Source organism: Humulus lupulus, chromosome X (assembly GCF_963169125.1).
Source record: "Humulus lupulus chromosome X, drHumLupu1.1, whole genome shotgun sequence".
In the NCBI taxonomy this organism is placed as follows: Eukaryota; Viridiplantae; Streptophyta; class Magnoliopsida; order Rosales; family Cannabaceae; genus Humulus; species Humulus lupulus.
Genome location: NC_084802.1, coordinates 122,521,030 through 122,543,917, shown reverse-complemented (window position 1 = coordinate 122,543,917; position 22,888 = coordinate 122,521,030). Strand labels below are relative to the sequence as shown.

The following is a 22,888-nucleotide window of genomic DNA, read 5'->3' as shown; positions in this document are numbered from 1 at the left end:
GTATATTATATATATAGAAATTAATTAAAATGTGAAATTACTTGATTTTCGTGTATTTATTGCATGGTATATTTCTTTTATTCATGCAATATTAAATAATTGTGCTATTTTAAGAATGTAATTACTTTTTGTTTTACAATTAAGTTTGTACAATTATTTTATTAATTCACCAAATCAATAAATGATTTTATTGTCTTATTTAGCATGAATTTTTTTTTTTTTTTTGAACAAAAGAAAAACTTTATTAAAAAACAAACCAAGTACACAAAACAAAGAAAGTAGCTGCTACAAACCAGCAAACTGCTAACTCAGCAAAACATTAAGCCAAACATAATAAAACTACCAGCCCTCTACAACCTTACGAAAATACAAGTCCCTTTTTCTATGAGAAGGAGAACCCAAGCCCAAAACTCTATACTTAACTAATTCCTTGATGTCCAAACTAATGCTACTGGCCAATTTACAAACTGAGTCAAAAATACAGCTGTTCCTGTTGCTCCAAATAAAATAACAGGAAGCAGATAACACTGCATTAACAATCTGGTTCTTCAGATCTTGATTAGCTTCCAAGCACCAAAGATTAAGCTCCTCATACGATTCAGGCCAATGGAAATAACCCAGCCAACTACCAATTTCCTCAAACACTTTCCTGGAATAAATGCAATCCATGAACAAATGGCTGTGAGATTCTAATCCAGACTCACAAACAGGGCAGAGAGCAGAGGATAGATGCAAGAACCGACTCAAATGATCTCTAGTAAGCAGTTGATTGTTGAAAATCTGCCAGTATATGAATCTATGCTTGGGCACTATAAGTTTGTTCCACACAGTATCAGCAAACCCAACTGTTTGAGCAGAAATAAGAGAGGTATAAAAGTGTTTAATACGAAATTTACCTCCCTTAACAGCTTGCTTCAAGAAACCCTCATCAATAACTTGTCTCAGCCTCAACAATTTCTTAAAATACCAACTCATATCCTGATTGATAGGAAATTCCAAATGTTATGCTCCTTCAGATAGATGGAACTAATCCATTTTACCCAAAGGCAATCTTGTTTGGTAGTTGTCGCCCAAATGAAGTTCGCCATCAAAGCCATGTTCCATTTCTTACCTTCACGAAAACCAATACCACCCAGCTTTTTAGGGAGACAAACCTTTTCCCAAGAAGGGAGATGAAGCTTACTTCTATTCCCATTAGTGCCCCAAAGAAAGTCCCGACAGCTTTAATCAATGGCTGCAGTGATTTTGGACCGAAGTATGAATATACTCATCCAAAAGTTTCTAATACCAAGCAAAACTGAGTGTATAAGTTGGGCACAATCAGCAAATGACAGATTTCTACTCGTCCAACAATTAAGTTTCTTGTTCAGCTTATCCAGGATCACCCCACAGTCTGACGCTTTCCACTTAGTAGGCCGAAGATGAACCCCCAAGTACTTCAAAGGAAAGGAACCTTCTTCCATTTGCATCAACTCAAGAATCTGAACTTTAATGGTTTCCTTAACCCCTCCAAAGTAGATATGGGATTTAGATTTATTCGTAGAGAGCCCTGTAGAACCACAAAACGAAGTGAAAGCTTCTTGAATCTTACTCACTAAACTGACATTACCTTTACAAAAGATAATCAAATCGTCTGCAAAACATAGGTTAGTTAACCTAAGATGTTTACACAAAGGATGAAAACCAAAGCCTTTTTTATCAGAGTAATGAGCCAGTAATCTAGTAAGGTACTCCATTATTAGCACAAACAAGAGAGGAGACATAGGGTCCCCTTGCCGAAGACCATTTTCACCTTTAAAAGAGCCCTGAATTCTACCATTCATTAGAAAATTATAGCTGGTACCTTTCAAGCAAGCTAGAATCTAGTCAATAAATCTAGAGGGGAAGCAAAGATGCTTAAGCAACTCCTCCACAAAATGCTAATCAACTGTGTCATAAGCCTTGCTCAGATCTATCTTCATTAAACATCTTGCTGAAATATTGTTTCTAGTGTACCCTTTGAGGAGATCCTGGAAAATCATTATATTATGAGCAAGAACTCTGTTTTTTTATAAAAGCCCCTTGACTGCTATGAACAAGGAAGGGAAGCACTTGCAAAAGTCTAGAACAAATCATCTTCGATATACACTTGTAGAGAGTATTACAACACGCAATTGGACGATAGTCACTAGCTGAGTTCGGATCAGCTATCTTAGGAATAAGTGAAATCACAGTTTCATTCAGCTCCTTTGGCAAGAACCCATCCTGAAAGAATTCCAACACAGCAGTAGAAATTTCATCACCAATATCTGACCATAATCCCTTAAAGAAACCCGAGCCAAAGCCATCCAAACCAGGACTTTTAAAGGAGTGAATGCTAAAAAGAGCCTTCTTCACATCACTCTTGTTAAACGGTCTTAATAACCTGACTTGATGATCCAAAGACAATCTGTTACCCTGGAATAAACAGTTTTTATCAATCTCTTTAGAAGCCAAACTTCTCCTCCCCATAAAATTCTTAGAATGGGAGAGAAAGTGCTCAACAACTTTAGGATAATCTTCTTCTATTTTGTCTCCAATAGTGAAAGTCGTAATTCTGTTATCAACCCTTCTCTTCCTCATAAAAGCATGAAAGAACCTCGAATTTTCATCACTGAACTTGACCCAATTTAGTTTACTCTACTGTTTGAGATAACTGGCATATCGGCTCTGCATAACTGTAACATTGTGTTGAGCTTGTTTAACTGATTGATGCAGAGATAGATCAGAAGGATTAGCTACCAAGGCCTCCTGAACTTTATTGAACTCCTCCTTAGCCTCCCTATAATTCAAAACAACATCTCCAACCTCTTCCCTATTGAACCTTTTCAAAATATGTTTCACTCTAAACAGTTTCAGAACCACCTTGCTAAGTCCTCTACCGGAACCAGCTGGAGCATTCCAACAATTAAGAACAGCATCTCTGTAGCCTCTATACTGTAACCAATGGTTACCATAACGAAAAGGAATGAATCCCACCTTGTTAACTTCTTGACTTCTAATCACATAGAAACTATGATCAGAAATACAGTCCCATTTGAAGCATGCTTTAGTTTTCGGGAAAGCATCCAGCCACAAATCATTAATAAAAACTCTATCTAATTTAGAGAAAATACGGTCTCCTACTTCATGTTTGTTCGACCACGTATAGAGAGCACCAACACATATAAGTTCCTCTACTTGGCCTAAAGCCAACCAATCTTGAGCATCAGCAATATCCTTAGCAAGTATTTGTCTCCCATCATTCCTGTCTTGGTAGCTAAACATGGCATTAAAGTCTCCAAAAATAATCCAAGGAAACTTTAGCTGACCAATACTGGCTAACTTATCCCAAAGTTTTTTCCTCTCCCCCATAGAGTTACTTCCATAAACCACTGTAGCGAAAAACACTCTTTGCTGGCCACTCACTCTGATCCTACAATGCACAAGTTGAGGATCTTCAAGCAAGATGTCAACCTTCAAAAACTTAGCTTGCCAAAAAACTAAGATTCTACCAGAAACAATAGGACTAGAAAAGTAATCCCAATTGTGAAAATTATTTTAAAAAACTTCACTAAGCTTCTCATGTTTCACCTTAGTCTCAAATAAAGCTCCAAAACCAACCTTATTCTCCTTACATATACTAAGAATAGCATTTTGCTTATCTCTTTTATTCATACCCCTCACATTCCACCCTATCATATTACAAACTTCCATCACTTAATTGGGTTAGAATTAGTAACCAAATGACCAACCCCAGATTCTTGAAGAACAGCATAGCCATTACCCGAAATAGCCTTGCCTAGAGCTATATTAGTCTTGTGAGGATCTGCCATAACCTATCTAGACCCTCTCCTTTTGGGAGTAATCCAGTTTCCAGCACCAATAGAACTCCCTGTTCCAACTTGCTGAACAACATTTGAGATGTCCTGAACAACACTACTTTCCTTTGAATCATTTAGCTCAAGTGATCTCCTGGTCCTCTCCTCATCTCCATCACTTGAGGAAATACCTTCTCTGGTTGCAGGGCTAACAGACCCAGAAGGCTGTTGAATCTCCTCCTCTGAATTGACTTTTATCTTGTCTAATTTAGCTCCATTCTCAATAGTGGGTTTCTTTTTCCAAATCATACCATTATTCTTATTACAATTTGCCATAACATGACCTAAATTCGAGCAAGCAGCACATTTAGAGAGTAGCCATTCATACTCCACCAACTGTTCAACTAATTGATCCCTTTCATTGATAAAAGAAATAGATTTCGGAGGGTGATCCGAAATCTCCATAACCACCAATATCCTTGCATATTTCACCATTGATCTACTTTGCATCACTTTATCCACCATAACCGGCCTCCCAATAGTGCTCACCATAGCACTGAGACTATTTTTTCCCCAGTATTGCAAACCCAAACCATTCAGCCTAATCCAAACTGGCACCGACTTGACCATTCTCACAGAGTCCATATCTGACGTCCAAGGACGAAGAACCACCGGTTTTTTGTCAAAATGTATGACTCCCGTTTCCAATATCAGATCCCGAGTTGCTTCATCCCTGAAGTTAACAAGGGTAAAACCTGAGTGCATTCTTACTATCTTATCAACACCTATAAGTTGCCCCAAATTCTCTTAACAAATCCTTCAAACACTCTAAAGGGTGGGTTAGCTCCCAGCACAATACATACAATAGCATTCTTCCAGAACGAAGCTTCAGTCTCCACCTCCTCCATGTCTAAACGGGCCACAATTTGGTCACCCACTTTCAGAGGTTCAGTGTAATTCAGTCGAGTAGAAGGGGTAAGAACCTGGTTCGACTTAAACTTACTCCAAACATCCTTAGCCGACCTCTGATATTCAGATCCCTCAGCCTCCTCAGCCCAACTCACTGAATTGGGAGAGGAACGATTCACATTACCAACACGATTCAAATCTACACCTCGTTCCAACTCCCACTCGTCGCACGGGTCATGAAATTCGTCATCAGGAATCAGAAAAGGTACCTCTTCTTGGATCGAAGGGAGGTCTTCCACCACCTCATCGAAAACCACCACCGGCTTCATAAACCTTTCTTCTTCCGAGCCATGGGAAGAGAGAGAGAAATATCACATGCCTCCGAGCTTCTTAGCATGAATATTTCTGCCAAGCATATATATGGAATTTTTGTATTTTCTTTCGTACATATAGTTAATTATGCTAATTGTATGATTATTTTGTTATTATTCATGCAAATTTATTCTAAGTATAATTATCTTTAATTTTATATGTATGGATTTATAATTTTAAATACATTATATATATTCCATTATTGTGCTATATATATTTAGATTATATTCAAACATTAAGATAGGTTGAATAATATATTAGCACATTAATCTTCATAATTTATTCATAAAATATTCATAAAACATTTAGGGTGAATAAAATTATGAATAATTCATAAACAATTTTGTGGTTGACATAAGAACGCATGAAGCTGAGATAAATGCTCAATCTAGAATGGTTTTTAATGATCTTCGGACGACCACACTAGGAGCACTACTCTCTGTGATTGCCTATTATGTTATAACGAAATTGTTCTTAGGTTTCCTTAGAGCCTGAAACATAATGTCTAGTAAACCATATAATTTTACATAATTAGGGAGTAGCCACATCATCTTTAATTATATAAAATTATATATTAATTTGAAATGATCACATAATGGACAAAATTGTGATTGATTACATAGATATAATAATTTTACCCCACAGGGATTTTATTATATTTATATAATTAATTAGGATAATATATTAAATTAATTTTCTTAATTTATCCACAGGAGTTATGATAATTAATTTAATAGTTTTATCATAAAGTTTAATAAAGATAGAAGTATCAAACCTTAATTTATCCCAAATAATTCGTTTGAATAATCTATCATCCTTTACATCTAATTTTATTAAATTAAAAATTTAGCCCACAAGCAATTTTTGTTTAATAAAATTTCATTCTTCAGCATGTTATACATTGGTAAAACATGACTTCATTAAGCCTCAATCTTCAAAATCTAAGTGTTATACCCAAAAATTGGAGATCAAGGACGTGGCAATAAATGTGACAAATGGCAGTGCATGGTCAGTAAAAGACACGTTAATAGTCAATAAATACATTGACTCCTCAGAGTTGTGAGAAAGTGTCCCGGTAGACTGACGAAGAATTTGGACTACTTGAAAGATGTCATAGCCAAGCCAAGTGCACCTTGATCCTAGGAGGCTAAAGAGGATGCATTCTAGGAAAGCTAAGAGGAGTGCATCCTAGGAGAGCTAAGGGGGGTGTAACGAGGAGAACTCAAGAAAGTGGTCTTAGGAGACCCCAAGGAGAAAGTGGTCCTAGGAGACCCCAAGGGTGTGTCCGAGGTAAGCCTCCCAAGGTTTCCTAAGTGTTGGCTCGAACATGTCCAAGGTAAGTAGCTAAGGAGAAGGAGTCCCATGCAAACCAAGAATTGAGACTTAGATTTTGACAAGGTGAGATGCCAAGAAGGATGCCTCGGACCACCTTGGTCCGAGGAGAAGGCAAGAGAAGGTGCCTCGGATCACCTTGGTCCGAGGAGAAGGCCATTATGTCCGATCGGACATGCCATGGAGAAGGATGCCTCAAAGTTGTCCGAGGTGAGAAACAAGAGAATTGCCTCGGACCTACCCGAGGTGAGGTGCCAAGGGAGTTGGCTCGGACCACCTTTGGTCCGAGGAGAGCCATGCATATACCACCTTTGGTCCAAGGAAAGCTTGAAGGAGTAATCAACATGCATGTGAGACTACGTCAAAGTCCCCAGAACGACTCTAGCAAGAATTGGTCTAGGCACCCGGGAATCTCTCACTCCTCACTCAAATTGAGGAATCAGTTGTATTTTAAACATTTATTGTAATATAAATATAAGATGAATAACAAAATATCCCTATCGAAAGGGGATATCAGTTGAGGATCCTAGGCCTATAAATAGAGGGCTTATGGGATGAGAGAGGGACTTCTGCTGCTTCTTCTTTCTAGAGAGAGAAAATTGGGTCTGTGTATTCTAGAGAGAGAAAGTGCTGATATTTGAGAGAACTCTTGTATTTTCACAATCTGTACTGAAGAAACTCAGTTGGCTCAGTCCATCTGATCTTGAGTATAGATCTATAAATCACAACTCTAAGTGGATTAGGCTATTACCGACAATCGGGGCTGAACCACTATAAAATCTCTTGTGTTGTTTATCTTTCTGTTCATAAACTGTCTGTTGTTGTTTACATTCTCTTGAAGGCTTGTCGTATTTGACGTTCTCACGTCGTTGGCTAAAAAGACAGTCAACACTAAGTTTGTAATCCTATTCATGCAGCTTCTTCATCATCCTCTAGTTTCGCTGAAATCCTTACCGAAATTCCTGAGCTTAGGGGTGATAATTTCAAAATCTGGAAGGAACAAGTTCTTCTCCATTTAGGCTGCGCCGACATGGACTACGCAATAAGGAAGGACGAACCTGCTGCAATCACTGCGACTAGCATTGCTGCTCAGATCGCAGTATATGAAAAATGGGAGCGGTCCAATCGCCTTAGCATCATGTTCATCATGTCCAAGATCCCTCTGGGAATGCGTGAATCGGTGGAGCAACCTGATAAAGTCAAAGACTTGATCAAACTGATCGATGAGCAGTTCGACACTTCGGACAAACCACTTTACAACAACCTCATCCACCAGTTCTCATCCACAAAACTCACTGGTGTCAAAGGAGTTAGAGAACATATTTCAAAGATGAGGGACATTTCTGCTCAACTAAAGAAACTCGATGTAGTCATTCCTGAAACCTTCCTGGTCACTACATCCTTAACCATCTTCCACCTCAATACGGGCCTTTCAAAATTTCCTACAACACACATAAGGACAAATGGAGTATCAATGAACTGATAACCATGTGTGCTCAAGAAGAAGGAAGGCTCCTGCAGGAACAAGGTGAAAGTGCTCACATGGCCACCCAAGGCAAGAAACGCAAACCATCCAAGAAGGACAAGGGGAAAAATAAAGTGCCTCCCCAAGGCGATATAAAGAAGGATTCCATCAATTATTTCTTCTGCAAAAAGAAGGGACATGTGAAAAAGGAATGCGCCAAGTTCAAGAAATGGATGGATGATAAAGGTAATCCAATTTCATTCGTATGTTATGAATCTAATATGGCTAATGTTAATATTAACACATGGTGGATTGATTCTGGATCAACAATTCACATTTCAAATTCCTTGCAGGGTTTACAAAACCTAAGGAAGCCAGTGGGAAGTGAGCAAAGCATCTTATCTGGAAACAAGATGGGCTCACATGTGGAGGCTATTGGAACGTGCCATTTAGTTTTAAGTAGCGGTTTTGTTTTAAAGTTAGAAAAGACATTTTATGTACCAAGTTTCTCTAGAAACTTGATTTCTGTTTCAAGACTTGTACCTTTGGTTTTTCCTTTACATTTTCAGACAAATCTTTTACTTTATATAATAAATCTGAATGTGTTGGAAATGGTATTTTGTCTGATGGTCTTTACTGCCTTAATTTACAAAACAATACCGCTTATAATACTGTGCACATTCACGCTGGCAATAAAAGATGTGTTATGAATGAGAATTCCTCTACATTATGGCACCGGAGATTGGGACATATCTCCATTGATAGAATTAGAAGGTTAGTAAAAGATGGGGTACTCAATACCTTAGATTTTATTGATTTTGATACTTGTGTGGATTGCATTAAGGGAAAGCATACCTCCAAGTCTAAGAAAAGTGGTGTCCATAGGAGTTCCGACCTATTAGAAATCATACATATATGTAGTCCAGACATGGACTCATATGGTCAGAAATACTTCATCTCTTTCATAGATGATTACTCACGCTACATGTATATCTACTTACTTCATAACAAAAGTGAAGCGTTAGATGTCTTTAAGATATTTAAAGCTGAAGTAGAGAAACAATGCAATAAGCAAATTAAGATGGTGAGATCAAATAAAGGTGGAGAATATTATGGTAGATACACTGAAGATGGACAAGCACCTAGCCCTTTTGCAAAGTTTCTTCAAGAAAATGGAATTGTTGCCCAATATACCATGCCCGGTACACCCGAGCAAAATGGTGTTGCAGAAAGGAGAAACCGAACATTGATGGACATGGTGCGAAGTATGCTTAGCAGCAACCCTAAACTTCCTAAATCCTTGTGGACTAAAGCTCTAAAGACATCCGTGTACATATTAAATCGAGTTCCAACCAAGGCAGTATCCAAAACTCCTTTTGAATCATGGAAAGGTTGGAAACCGAGTTTGCAACATGTACGCATTTGGGGATGCCCATCTGAAGTTAGGGTATACAATCCATAAGAAAAGAAACTGGACCCAAGGACCATAAGTGGATACTTTGTTGGTTACGCTGAAAGGTCTAAAGGTTACAAGTTTTATTGTCCATCTAATAGCACTAGGATTGTGGTATCAAGGAATGCAAAATTTCTTGAAAATGCCTTGATTAGTGGGAGTGATCAATCCAAGGACTTAGGTTCTTAGAAAGATCCTTCAGAACCCTCCACCTCAAGAGCAAGATTGATTGTGGTTGATAACACCCCTGCAGTCCAAATGGATGTTGAACCACCACAGCCAATTGTTGAAGATCCACAACTCAATGTTGAAGTTCAAATGGATCAAGTTGTTTAGGAGTTGCCTATAATTGTTGAACAACAAGCTGAACCACTCGCTCCTCAAGAGCCTGCTGGTGTAGCCTTAAGAAGATCCACTAGGACGACAAAATCGGCGATACCTAGTGACTACATTGTGTATTTGCAAGACTCTGACTACAATATTGGAGTCGAAAATGATCCAGAAACATTTTCACAAGCTATGAATAGCAAATAATCAGAACTGTGGTACAATGCCATGAATGAAGAAATGAATTCTATGAAGAGTAACGAAGTCTGGGATCTTGTTGAGTTGCCTAATGGGGCGAGGGCTATTGGGTGTAAATGGGTCTTCAAAACAAAGAAAGACTCATTAGGCAACATTGAGAGGCACAAAGCGAGACTCATTGCTAAGGGGTTCACTCAAAAAGAAGGAATTGACTACACGGAACCTTTTCTCCAGTATCTAAGAAAGATTCCCTCAGAGTTATCCTGGCATTAGTTGCTCATTTCGATTTAGAGCTGCAGCAGATGGATGTGAAAACTGCCTTCCTAAATGGTGACCTAGAGGAGGAGGTATACATGAAACAACCAGAATGATTCTCCTCTAGTGATGGTGAGCATTTGGTGTGCAAGCTTAAGAAGTCCATCTATGGTTTAAAACAAGCGTCCCGCCAATGGTATTTAAAATTCCATGATGTCATCTCTTCTTTTGGATTTGAAGAGAATGTCATGGATCAATGTATATACCAGAAGCTCAGTGGGAGTTAGATTTGTTTTCTTGTTTTATATGTGGATGATATTCTTCTTGCAACCAATGATAAGAGCATGCTACATGAGGTGAAGCAATTTCTCTCAAAGAATTTTGAGATGAAGGATATGGGTGATGCGTCTTATGTCATTGGCATTAAGATCCATCGAGATAGATTCAAAGGTATCTTAGGTCTATCTCAAGAAACCTACATTAACAAAGTTTTAGAGAGATTTCGGATGAAAGATTGTTCGCCAAGTGTTGCTCCTATCGTTAAGGGTGATAAATTAAATTTGAGCCAGTGTCCAAAGAATGATTTTGAAAAGGAAGAAATGAAGAACATCCCATATGCTTCTACTGTTGGAAGCTTGATGTATGCTCAGGTGTGCACACGACCCGACATTGCCTTTGCTGTCGGAATGCTAGGAAGATTTCAGAGTAACCCGAGATTAGACCACTAGAAATCTGCAAAGAAAGTTATGAGGTATCTTCAGGGTACTAAGGATTACAAACTCATGTTCAGATGAACCAACAACCTAGAAGTAGTTGGCTACTCAGATTCAGACTTTGCTGGTTGTACTGATTCACGTAAATCAACCTCTGGTTACGTGTTTATGTTTGCCGGTGGAGCTATATCATGGAGGAGTAACAATCAGACCTTGACTGCTACTTCTACTATGGAAGCCGAGTTCGTTTCGTGTTTTGAGGCTACATCGCATGGTGTATGGCTAAAGAGTTTCATTTCAGGCCTTAGAGTTGTAGATTCTATATCTAGGCCATTGAGAATGTTCTGCGACACAACAAGAGTGGTAGTCGAAGCAAGCACATCGACATCAAGTACTTAGCCATGAGAGAACGTGTTAAAGAAAATAAAGTGGTCATTCAACACATTAGCAATGAATTGATGATTGCTGATCCTATGACGAAAGGCTTGCCACCTCATAAATTCAAGGATCATGTAGTGAACATGGGACTTGGTTCCCTTATGTAAATTTATTGTACAAACTGAAGTTATTATCAATGAATTTAATAAATAATAAATTTTGGTATCATAATAAATAATAAATTTAATAAATAATGACCAAGTTCAGTGAGGGTGGATACAAATCAATGGACCAGGTTTAATATTGAGAGTTTAGGGGGCCATAGTAGTGGGAACGATTTTACTGATCCCAGCCCTCCCTCAATATGGTTAACTTTGGAACAACGATGAGTTTCGAGCCTGAGAATTAAGTCATATAGGATGATTAGAAACAGACTTAGTAAATTATAAAGATGGCTTATTTTTCTAAGTTTAGAAACACACCCTAATTATAAAGAAGGCTCACATATTTTTTTTTCATAAAAAGTCATAATTAATAGGTCTGAGTTATGTTTGCTTAGATTAAGTTTTGCCTTAGAGACTATTAGGATAAGTTCTAACATGTGCTCGACGGTTAGAACTTTGTTGAAGATGTCGCTCAGAAGATTTGCTCGCACCAACGGAAATGCCTCCAACACTGGTCCAATGAACAATGAAGCCCCTCCAGTTCGTAGAAGGGGAGTGCGTGCTACTGCCAGCCGCAACGCGCCGCTGCCACCAGCTGACAACACTGCGGAGATCGCCAGACTGCGACAACAAGTGGAGGAATTACTGCAGCAACAGCGACAACAGTCTCAGACTCAACCTCCACCTCAGCCGCAACCACTACCTCAGTAGATGGCTCAAGTACCCCATCAAGTAGGTCCTTATGGGGGATGGCCAATGGCGAACTATACCCATACCCATCTCAGCACATGGAGCCAATCTATGAGCGGTTTCGTAAGCAACACACTCCAAACTTTGAAGGGACAACAGAACCCTTTAAGGAAAAAGAATGGCTCAGAAATGTAGAGCCGATCCTAGCACATATGAATCTCGGCAACATAGACCGCATATCCTACGTTTCTTCTCTTCTTAAGAAGGATGCTAGAATATGGTGGGACTTAGTTTAGCAGACTAACTTAGTTCAACAGACTAACGATGTCACCACCATGACATGGACAAGATTTGTGGAGCTGTTCCATAAGAAGTATTACAACTCGGCAGTCATCGCTACAAGGGTCGAGGAGTTTGCTAGTTTGAAGCAGGGCAACTTAACGATAGTAGACTATGCTTGGCAGTTCAACAGATTAGCCAAGTTTTCACCAGAGTTGGTTCCAACTGAATTTATGAGGGTGACCAAGTTCGTTAAAGGACTTAGACCAAAGATTGAATTAGGGGTTAAGCTAGCAAACCTGGGAAATACTACCTATGTCAATGTTCTAGAAATGACAATAGAAGTAGAAAGGCTTCAGGCGAATGTTAGTAAGGAGAAGGCTAATAGGCCTGAGCGTAAACAGCAGGGTCAACCTCAAAATGGTCAGAAAACAACAGTTGTTAGCATAGCAATAGTAATAGTAATGGTTAGAAGAGAAGGCATCCAGATGATAAGCAACCCAATGGTGATAAAAGAGCATAGACGAACAATGGAGGCAATAAGTCGGGTTATGTAGAATACCCGCAATGCTCTAAGGGCCAAAAGAAACATCTTGGGGAATGTCATGCAAACAACAAGGGAATGCTTCAACTGTGGTTAGGAAAGTCATCGAAAGACGGAATGTCCACAGCTCAAGCAAAAGGAGAAAAGGGATTAAACGATGGTTCTAGGCCAAAGTCTTTGCCTTGACCCAGGGAGGAGCCAATGCTAGTAACAAACAATTACAGGTCAGATTCCAATCCTCGATAATATATGTTCTAGTATTGTTTGATTCGGGAAATGGACTTCACAATCCAATTTGTACTGGGCACCGAGCCTACTTCTAAGGCACCATACCTGCTGGCTGCTACCGAACTCAAGGAGTTAAAGATGTAGTTAGAAGAACTCTTAGACTTGGGTTTCATTAGAACGAGTCATTCGCTATGGGGAGCACCGGTACTATTTGTGAAGAAGAAGGATGGAAGCATGCAGATATGTATAGATTATCGCGAGCTGAATAAGGTGACAAATAAGAATAAGTACCTGCTACCCCGAATTGATGACTTGTTTGATCAACTCCGAGGGGTAACCATTTTTTTTTAGATTGATCTACGGTCCGGGAATCACCAGCTCAAGGTATGGGAAGAGGATATTCCCAAGACGTATTTTAGAACTCATTATGGACATTATGAGTTTCTAGTTATGTCTTTTGGTCTTACCAACACTCCAGCCGCGTTTATGGATTTAATGAATAAGGTCTTTAGGGACTACTTGGATAAATTCATCGTAGTTTTCATCGACGACATCTTGGTGTACTCAAAGGATAAAGTCGAGCACGAGAAACATTTAAGGTTAATCTTGCTACGACTGAAGGAGCATCAGCTTTACGCCAAGTTCAAGAAGTGCAAATTTTGGCTTTCACAAGTAGCATTTCTCGGCCATATAGTATGCAAGGACGGGATTGTTGTAGACCCATCTAAAGTAGAGGCCATGAAGGATTGGCCAAGACCAAAGAACGCATCCGAAGTAAGGAGCTTTCTGGGATTAACAAGTTATTAGAGGAGGTTCGTAGAGGGATTTTCTAAGATAGCCACTCCATTCACCAACCTGACCCAGAAACAGCAAAGATTCAACTGGAATGATAGACGTGAAGAAAGCTTCCAGTTGTTTAAGGACAAGTTGTGCTCAGCACCAGTACTCTGTGTACTGACACCCAATGATAAGTTCGTAGTCTACTGCGATGCATCGAAGCAAGGGTTGGGTTGCGTGCCGATGCAGAATGATAAGGTGATAGCCTACGCCTCACGGCAGCTAAAGGAGTACAAGCAATGCTATCCAATGCATGATATGGAGTTGGAAGCGGTGGTCTTTGCGTTGAAAATCTGGCGCCATTATTTTTACTTAGAATGGTGCGAGATTTATACGGACCACAAAAGTTTAAAGTACTTCTTCACACAGAAGGAGGTCAACATGAGGCAGCACAGGTGGTTAGAGCTAGTGCAGGATTACGACTGTGAAATCATATACCACCCAAGAAAGGCAAACGTAGTTGCCGATGCGCTAAGTAGGAAAAGTTATGGAAGTTTAGCAGCGCTAGCATGAATAGAAAAGTCGCTACAACAGGAGCTGATCAATGCCGGAATAGAAATAGTTGTCGGTAAGCTGGCTAATTTGTCTGTTCAGTCAAATCTGCTAGAAGATATACGGATTGGGCAAGGACATGACGACACACTAGTGGGATAAATGAATGCAGTCAGAGAAGGCAAGGCCATAGATTTCTCAATATCAAGTCAAGGATTATTGAGATGTAAGGATCGGGTATGTGTGCCAAATGACCAAAGGATTAAGATGACGATTCTAGAATAAGCGCACAGTACCTCGTACTCAGTTCACCCAGGGTCGACTAATATGGCACACGACATCAAGGCAATGTGTTGGTGGCCAAGGATGAAGAAGGACATAGGAAAATTTGTGTCTAAGTGTTTAGTATGCCAGCAAGTGAAAGCAGAACATCAGTGGCCTACAGGCTTATTGCAACCACTTAGCATTCCAAAATGGAAATGGGATGATATAGCCATAGATTTTGTGACGGGTTTGCCACGAACAAGTAAGCAGCATGATTTGACTTGGATAGTAATAGATAGATTAACCAAGTCAGCTTATTTCCTTCCTGTTAAGACTTGATACACAGCGAATCAATACACAAACGTTTAAGTCCAAGAAATAGTACGACTGCATAGAATCTCTAAGACAATAGTATTCGATGGAGGATCGGTGTTTACATTGAGATCTTGGAGTGAGTATTTGCTATTGATAGAATTCTCCTACAACAATAGCTACCAGTCAACAATCGGGATGACACCTTACAAGCTACTTTATGGAAGAAGGGTCGATCGCCGTTTCATTAGGACGGGGTACGAGAAAGGCAACTACTTGGACCTGAAGCTGTTAGAGGAGCTCAGGATGTAGTAGCACTGATTAGAAAGCGTATGCTCGCTGTTCAAAGCCGTTAGAAAAGTTATGCGGATGCCAAGTGGCGTGATGTGGAATTCAAAGTCGGAGATCAAGTTTTCTTAAGAATATCTCCTATGAAAGGTGTGAAGCGGTTTGGGAAGAAAGGCAAACTTAGTCCCTGATTTATAGGTCCTTTTGAGATATTGGACAAAGTGGGAGCAGTTGCATATAGATTAGCCTTTCCGCCAGCTTTAGCAGATAGTCATAATGTATTTCACATCTCGATACTACATAGATATGTGTCAGACCCATCTCACGTCCTCAAGTACGATACGATAGCACTCCAGAAAGACTTGAGTTACGAGGAACGATCGGTTAGCATCCTAGATAGAGGGATGAAATAGTTACGATCCTAGAGTATTCCAATAGTCAAAGTCCTATGGAGTAATAGTTCTGAATAGCAGGCAACGTGGGAGTTGGAGGAGGACATGCAAGGCCGGTATCCAGAATTATTTGGTAAGTAAATTTCGAGGATGAAATTCTTTTTAGTAGGGGAGAATTGTAGAGTCCAAGAACTTTACTTAGCTAGTTAGATAATAGTAGTAATAGTAATAGCTAGTAGTAGTTATAGTATGTTTATTACTGTGGATTTTGGTTCAAGCCGGGATTTAGTTGGAAACTCCTAGCAATAGTTATGGATTTTATAAGTTTAACCTATAGTTTAAGAATATTAATTATAACATAAGGTTTGATTAATATTGCTGGTTATTAATATGATGATTATTATAACCTAAGGTTTAGATAGAGCCAATAGGATTATGACACTTGTCATATGCATGATTATTAAGGAATCATTATTTTAATAAGGGAAATATAAGACTTAGTCTTCACCAGAATCTGTTAGGAGCATGATATTTATTTAGATATTTAGACTCACAATTTTATTTATTTGTGGATTAGGTTGTTATTTAGATAATTAAATAGATTTTTTTTTCGTAACTTTAGGGTACTGTAACTTCCGACCTATTTTTGACCCAGTTATGTTATGAATTTCTAAAAATAGTATTTCTAAAGAGTTGTAGATAATTTAATTATTTTTCTAACGGTATAAAGATATTCTAAATCGAAGTCCTACAACTTTAGATATGTTGATTTTACTGTAGGTTAGTTTAGAGTTACGCGATTTAGAAAGTTAGAAGTTAGGATTCTATTTTAAATTTAAATTTGGATTATAATTAGAAGATTTTTATTCCTTAGTGTTATACCAAAAAATAAGAGAGTAGTCCTAGGAGACCCCAAGAGAGTGATCCGAGGAGAACTCAAGAAAGTGGTCTTAGGAGACCCCAAGGAGAAAGTGGTCCTAGGAGACCCCAAGGAGGATGTGGTCCTAGGAGACCCCAAGGGTGTGTTTGAGGTAAGCCTCCCAAGGTTTCCTAAGTGTTGGCTCGAACGTGTCCAAGGTAAGTAGCTAAGGAGGAGGAGTCCCATGCAAGCCAAGAATGGAGACTTAGATTTTGCCAAGGAGAGCCTACACAATGTCCGATCGGACATAGTTGGGAGATGCTAAAGGGGAGTGCCTCAGGCTTGTCCAAGGTGAAATGTCAAGGAGGATTCCTTGGACCACCTTGGTCCAAGGAGAAGGCAAGAGGAGGATGCCTCGGACCACCTTGGTCCGAGGAGAAGGCCACAAGGTCCGATCGGACCTTGATTGAAGGAGGTAAGCTCGGACTTACCCAAGGAGGGAGAGCCAAGCATGCACCACCTTTGTCCGAGGAGAGCCAAGCATACATCATTTTGGGCCAAGGAAAGCTTGAAGGAGTAATCAACATGCATGTGAGACTACGTCAAAGTCCCCAGAACGACTCTAGCAAGAATTGGTCTAGGCACCCGGGAATCTCTCATTTCTCACTCAAATTGAGGAATCAGTTGTATTTTATACATTTATTGTAATATAAATATAAGATGAATAATAAAATATCCCTATCATAAGGGGATATCAGTTGAGGATCCCAGGCCTATAAATAGAGAGCTTATGGGATGAGAGAGCTTCTTCTTCGGCTTCTTCTTTTTAAAGAGAGAAAATTGGGACTGTGTATTCTAGAGAGAGAAAATTGGGTCTGAGTATTCTAGAGAGAGAATTCTTGTATTTTTGCCATCAGTACTGAAGAAACTCAGTTGGCTCAGTCCATCTGATCTTGAGTACAGATATATAAATCACAACTCTAAGTGGATTAGGCTATTACCGACAATCGGGGCTGAACCACTATAAAAATCTCCCGTGTTATTTACTTTTCCTATTTAAACCGTCTGTGTGTTTTAAATTCTCTTGAAGGTTTGTCGTATTTGACGTTCTCACGTCGTTGGCTAAAAATTTAGTCAACACTTAGGATTATTTAAATTTAAATTTGGATTATAATTAGAAGATTTTTATTCCTTAGGATTCTATTTTAAATTTGAATTATAATTAGAAGATTTTTATTCCTAGAACTCTATAAATAGGACCTAGCACCAAGCCTTTTCATTCATTCTTCAAGCATTGATCAGAGCCTTCTAGGTGCTAGTGAGACTATAGAGTGATAAACACTTGGGTTGGGGTTATAAGCTTTGTCATTCTAAGCTTATTAGACACTTGGGAAGTAAGGTTCATAGAGTGTATTTCGATTTCGAGGTGTAGTTCAGTCATAGCAATTTCAAAGGTATTCCTATTCTTAGTTCCTTTTCTGTATTGTTTCATTAGTTCTTATAGTTTTTCTCTACTCAATTCCTAACCCAATCTTCTCTATTCTTGGTTAGGCATCTAAATTCTTCGAACTTGAGATTTCTTGTTGGTAAGTATCTTCTAGATGGTTTAGTTCATTCCTTTTCATCTCTTTCTTTTAGAAAACTCACATCTCTATTAATGGTTTTTAGGAGTGTTCCAAAATCCTGACCTTGTTCTCATCATCCCGGTATTTTGGTAAGGAAAATAGGCTAGATCTTGTATGTTTGTATGATATGTTATGTTTTTATGTTATGTTATGTTTAATATGTTATGATAAGTTTATGTTTTTATATGTTATGTTATGATTTACCCTAACTCAAATGTTAGACATGGGACGTAGATAGGTTATCATACACTACATGTGATTTAACCTACCTCAAATATTAGACAGGGGACGTAGATGGTTTATCACATGTCATAATGGCCATTATTAGTATAGTCTTATATAGTATATGTTATGATATGATTTTATGTGTATGTTTATGTGGTTAGTAGTTTTTCCTTGTTGGGCATTAGGCTCATTCCTTTATGTTTATATGTGCAGGAAATAGTTATGGCGGCGAAAAGATTCTTGGCAGTTTGAGAATGTGTATTGAGGCAGGATGGAATCGGTGGATTGCGCGTTCGATTCGAGGATGAAGTTTTTAAGTCTTTTAGTTGTGATTTCTATGTATTATTTTTCCGCACTTAATTTTGTAACCAATTTATTTAAGTTATGTTTTGTTTTCAAAACAATGGGATCCCATATCCTAAATGAATTTTTATGTATTTAACCTTTACTTTACAGTATTTAAATAAAGTTATGGTTATTTCATATGTACGTTTTCTTAAGATTAGTATAGTGGTCATTAATGGTCCAAAGTCTAGAATAGTTGGGTCGTTACAGTTGGTATCTTCATAGGACTTGAATAAACATAAGGTTTATTTGTTTAAGTACATAGCCACATAAATTACATTGTTATGTAATAAATATATTGTAATACATGGAAGATAGTACTCGTCATAAAAAGAGGACCTATCGCCATGATTCATGTGTTTATTATCTAACAGGGATGATCTTCGGGCTTAAGTAATACATGAATTTAAATGCTGACCAAGTGGGAGAATGTTAGAATATTTATTTAAATGGTATATAAAATCAATTTGTTACAACTAATTGATTTAATATATTAAAGTCAATATTTAATTTATTGACAAAATATTCTAATTAATGGTCAACATTGTTTGTTACCTGATTTTGTTGTTACCCGATTTTTCATATCCCAACTGATTGAGAAAATATCTCAATCTGTGGCAGAGACTCTGATGGTAGGTCTCACTCTATAAATATAGAGTACCGGTCCCCAAGCTCGCTGCTCATTCTGACTTTCAGTAACTCCATTTAAAAGAGTTAGTGAGAGCTTGGAAGCCCGTGTACTCGTTCTAACTTCTGTCTCTTTTCTTTTGTAGATCTAAAGCTATATCAAGGTTATCAATTGCAATGGCTGGAGGTATACAATATTCGATCCTCTTTTGTATATGTTCATTCTATATATTAATTCCGCCTACATGTATATAGGATTGTTCATATGCCTACATTTATTTTAATCTAACAACTTATTAGTCATGTACTTTGGAAATGGGCCCCGATATGAATCAGTTAATCATTTATTTAGGGCATTTGGTCCTATATGATACTGTAGTCATTTATACGTGCATGAGTAGGGTTATTATTGCTGGCATGTTTATTATGTTATGGAAATGTGTTATTCATTGCTTATGAGCATGGTTAAGTTTTCTTGCTGGGCCTTGGCTCATGGGTGCTACGTGGTGCAGGTAAAGGGAAAGAAAAGTTGGACCAACTATGAGTTGGAGAGCTGAGGTGGCGACGTGTAAATATGCGGCCGCTTTACCACCACGACCAAGGTTTTTCAGAGGAACTGGGGTTAAAACCTATTTTTTGGCGCTTAGGTCGGCGGATTGTAACTTTTGAGTTGTAATGACCATTTTGGAACTGTAAACAACTTTGTAAACATTTATTATGGGATCCCATGTACATTTTAATGTTTTAATGAAACATCCATTCCTTTTAATCGAAATTTTTAACCCTGGGCCATTAATCACGTTTAGATGCACGTTTAAGGTCTAATGACTCGTTTAGTGGGTTAAGCACTATTTAAAATACACAGTGTAACCATCTTGGTTAACCAGGGCATTACAACTTGGTATCAGAGCGTGCCAAGATTAAGGGTTCCTAAAGACAGGCTAGGCATGTACATACGGCACTAAAGACAACCTCGACTCAGGGTTCGATAACTATTTATGTGGTTATGTGTTTAAACTGCTTAAATAGGATATAAATGCATTATCTGCATGCCTTATTAGATTGCATGAGATATACTGATAGGGCCTGGCCCTTGACTGCTGCATGATTTAAACAGAACGTGCTTATTAGCATTGATATTGCTTGTGAATCCAAAGGAACCACTTTTTAGCGCTATAATATAGACATGTAAGTCAGAACACGCTCATTAGCGTTGTCATAGAAACATGTATGCCAGAAAATGCTTATTAGCATTATTAATTGTTATGGATATCAAGACATTCTTATTAGCACCAGACTTGAATATGAATATGAATCGACATGCTTATTAGCATGACTGGTGAATGTGAATGGTTATATGCTTGATCTTGGACCGTGAGGCGACAAGAGGTTTAGTTATCACTACCTAACTGGACGAATTGATTATTGCAGCAAGGTATAAGCTTGGAAGTATGCTTCCAAGGTAGATTGAATCATCAGCTGGCTAGGAAGATCAGGGCCAGAATGATAGACATGGTCAAGATAATGATCAGGGTCAGACCCCACCGTCAGCTCCTGAGAATTGGCAATAGCTGCTTGCTAATTTGAAAGCCAGGGTATTGAAGCAGGAAGAAGAAATCTGCCTTCTGAGACAATAACAGGTTCCTGCAGGGAAAACTTTACCATAGGCACCACCTATGATGGTGCTAATGGTTGAGTAGCCGCCAGAGGCTAGGAATAAATGGGAACTTCTTTAGGAAAGGTTCAGGAAGCAGCACCCTTCCGTCTTTGAGGGTAGTACAGATCCGGCTAAGGCCGAACAATGGATGAGTATGGTTACCACCATTCTAGACTTTATGAGGGTGGTTGGTATTGAGGGGGTGGCTTGTGCCACATATATGTTTCGGGAGGATGCCTGAATTTGGTGGGAGGTGATATCCCAGACAATAAATGTTAATGCCTTAGATTGGGAAGTTCTAGACTCTGTTCAATGAAAAGTATTACAATGATGCCATCATGGCGGCAAAGGCTGAAGAGTTTAGTAGATTACTTCAGGGCAACTCATCAGTGACTAAATATACCTTGAAATTTGATAGATTGGCAAAGTTTGCTGGGGAACTGGTGTCCACTGATGGGACCAGAAGGTGGAGGTTTCTCCAGGGGATACAACCTATGATAGCCCAGGAAGTTCACATTACTACTGTGCTAGGAGTGACTACCTATGCACAGGTTGTTGAGAAGGCGCTCAAAGCTGAGAGTGCAGAAAACAAAATCTGGTTTGAGAATGCGGCCAGGAGAGATACTAGGAGGGTGGGGCCTCCATTTGTGATTTCAAGTAGGGGCGGGGGCCCCATTGATCAGAAAAGGAAGGCTTCTGGTGCCTTTCCAGTTCTAGGCCTTGACAAGAGACCACGTGGCATTACATTTGGCCGCCATGGTAGCAATGAGGGCTGGAGGACTTTTCCTGAGTGTGCCAGATGCAGGAGGCGCCATATAGGGGAGTGTCGGGCAAAGGCCTGCTTTTTATGCGGAATAGTGGGACACTTAAAGAAAGATTGCCCGAAGGCAAGAAAGGAAGAACCAAGAAAGGCGGATAGCTCGACCCCAGCTCGAGTGTTCTCGTTGACACAGGCAGAAGTTGAGGCTTGTCCCTCAGTAGTTACAGGTCAGCTTTTTAGTGCTAGAACTCCTTATACTATTTTGATGGATTTTGGGGCTACACGTTCTTTTGTTGCTAGTAGAATTATTGATAGACTGTGTAGACCATGTGATTATTATGTTATGGGGTTCGGGACCTTATTACCCACTGGGGAGTTAGTACTATCTAGAAGATGGGTCAGATCATTGCTAGTGACAGTGGAGGGCAGAGAGTTATCATTTGATTTGATAAAGTTTGTTATGACATACTTTGACATGATTCTGGGTATGGATTTGTTAGTGAAGTATGGAGCAACCATAGATTGCAGAAGGAAAAAGGTAATATTTGAACCTGAAGGTGAGGATCCTTTTGTATTTTTTGGCACTGTGCATGGACCCCGTGTAACGACCCAAATTCAGTGTTTAGGCTTAAGGGCCTGGGGAAGTGTGCCTGGAGGGCATAATGGGATTTTGTGTGTGACTTTAATGAGCTTAATGCATGATTACGATTTATTGCACGCTATGTGTTTAGTTGATTAATTGAGATGCATGACTATGTGAATTAGTATGCATGTAGACCTGATTGTCTTAGAATGAGCATGATTGTAATCCGGCCATGTTTGGGCATATCTGTGATAATTGTACTATGTGAATTGTGCCATGTGAGTGTGATGTTTTATCAGGATGCACGCATCGAGACGGTCCTAGTGAGCCAGTTAGTCTAAAAGTCACAACGAGATGTTGTACCCGGCTCGGGAGGAGCCTAGGGGTACTTCGGGAATCTTATAAGTTGAGTTGAGAATGAGTGATTAGTTATTGGTATTTTGGTAACCATTTGTAACTGCTGTGAGTAACAAGTTTTAAGATAGGAAGTGGTAGAA

At 39.0% G+C, this 22,888-nt stretch overlaps 1 protein-coding gene across 1 annotated transcript; it reads right to left on the bottom strand.

Annotated features, from left to right (window-relative positions):
• Positions 1-339: 339 nt before the first annotated feature.
• Positions 340-1,195, bottom strand: LOC133806214 (uncharacterized). Its single transcript, XM_062244339.1, has 3 exons — positions 1,112-1,195; positions 897-978; positions 340-845 (listed from the first exon to the last, which is right to left on the bottom strand). Exons 1-3 carry the CDS (start codon positions 1,193-1,195, stop codon positions 340-342), a joined length of 672 nt encoding a protein of 223 aa, XP_062100323.1.
• Positions 1,196-22,888: the final 21,693 nt, after the last annotated feature.

Excerpts from the sequence above, each read along its gene's own strand:
- LOC133806214 (XM_062244339.1), bottom strand. The coding sequence starts at position 1,195 with ATGGGAATAGAAGTAAGCTTCATCTCCCTTCTTGGGAAAAGGTTTGTC. Across the intron at positions 979-1,111 it reads TGGTATTGGTTTTCGTGAAG|GATATGAGTTGGTATTTTAA; the intron begins GTAAGAAATGGA and ends CCTATCAATCAG. Across the intron at positions 846-896 it reads GAAGCAAGCTGTTAAGGGAG|TTGGGTTTGCTGATACTGTG; the intron begins GTAAATTTCGTA and ends CTGCTCAAACAG.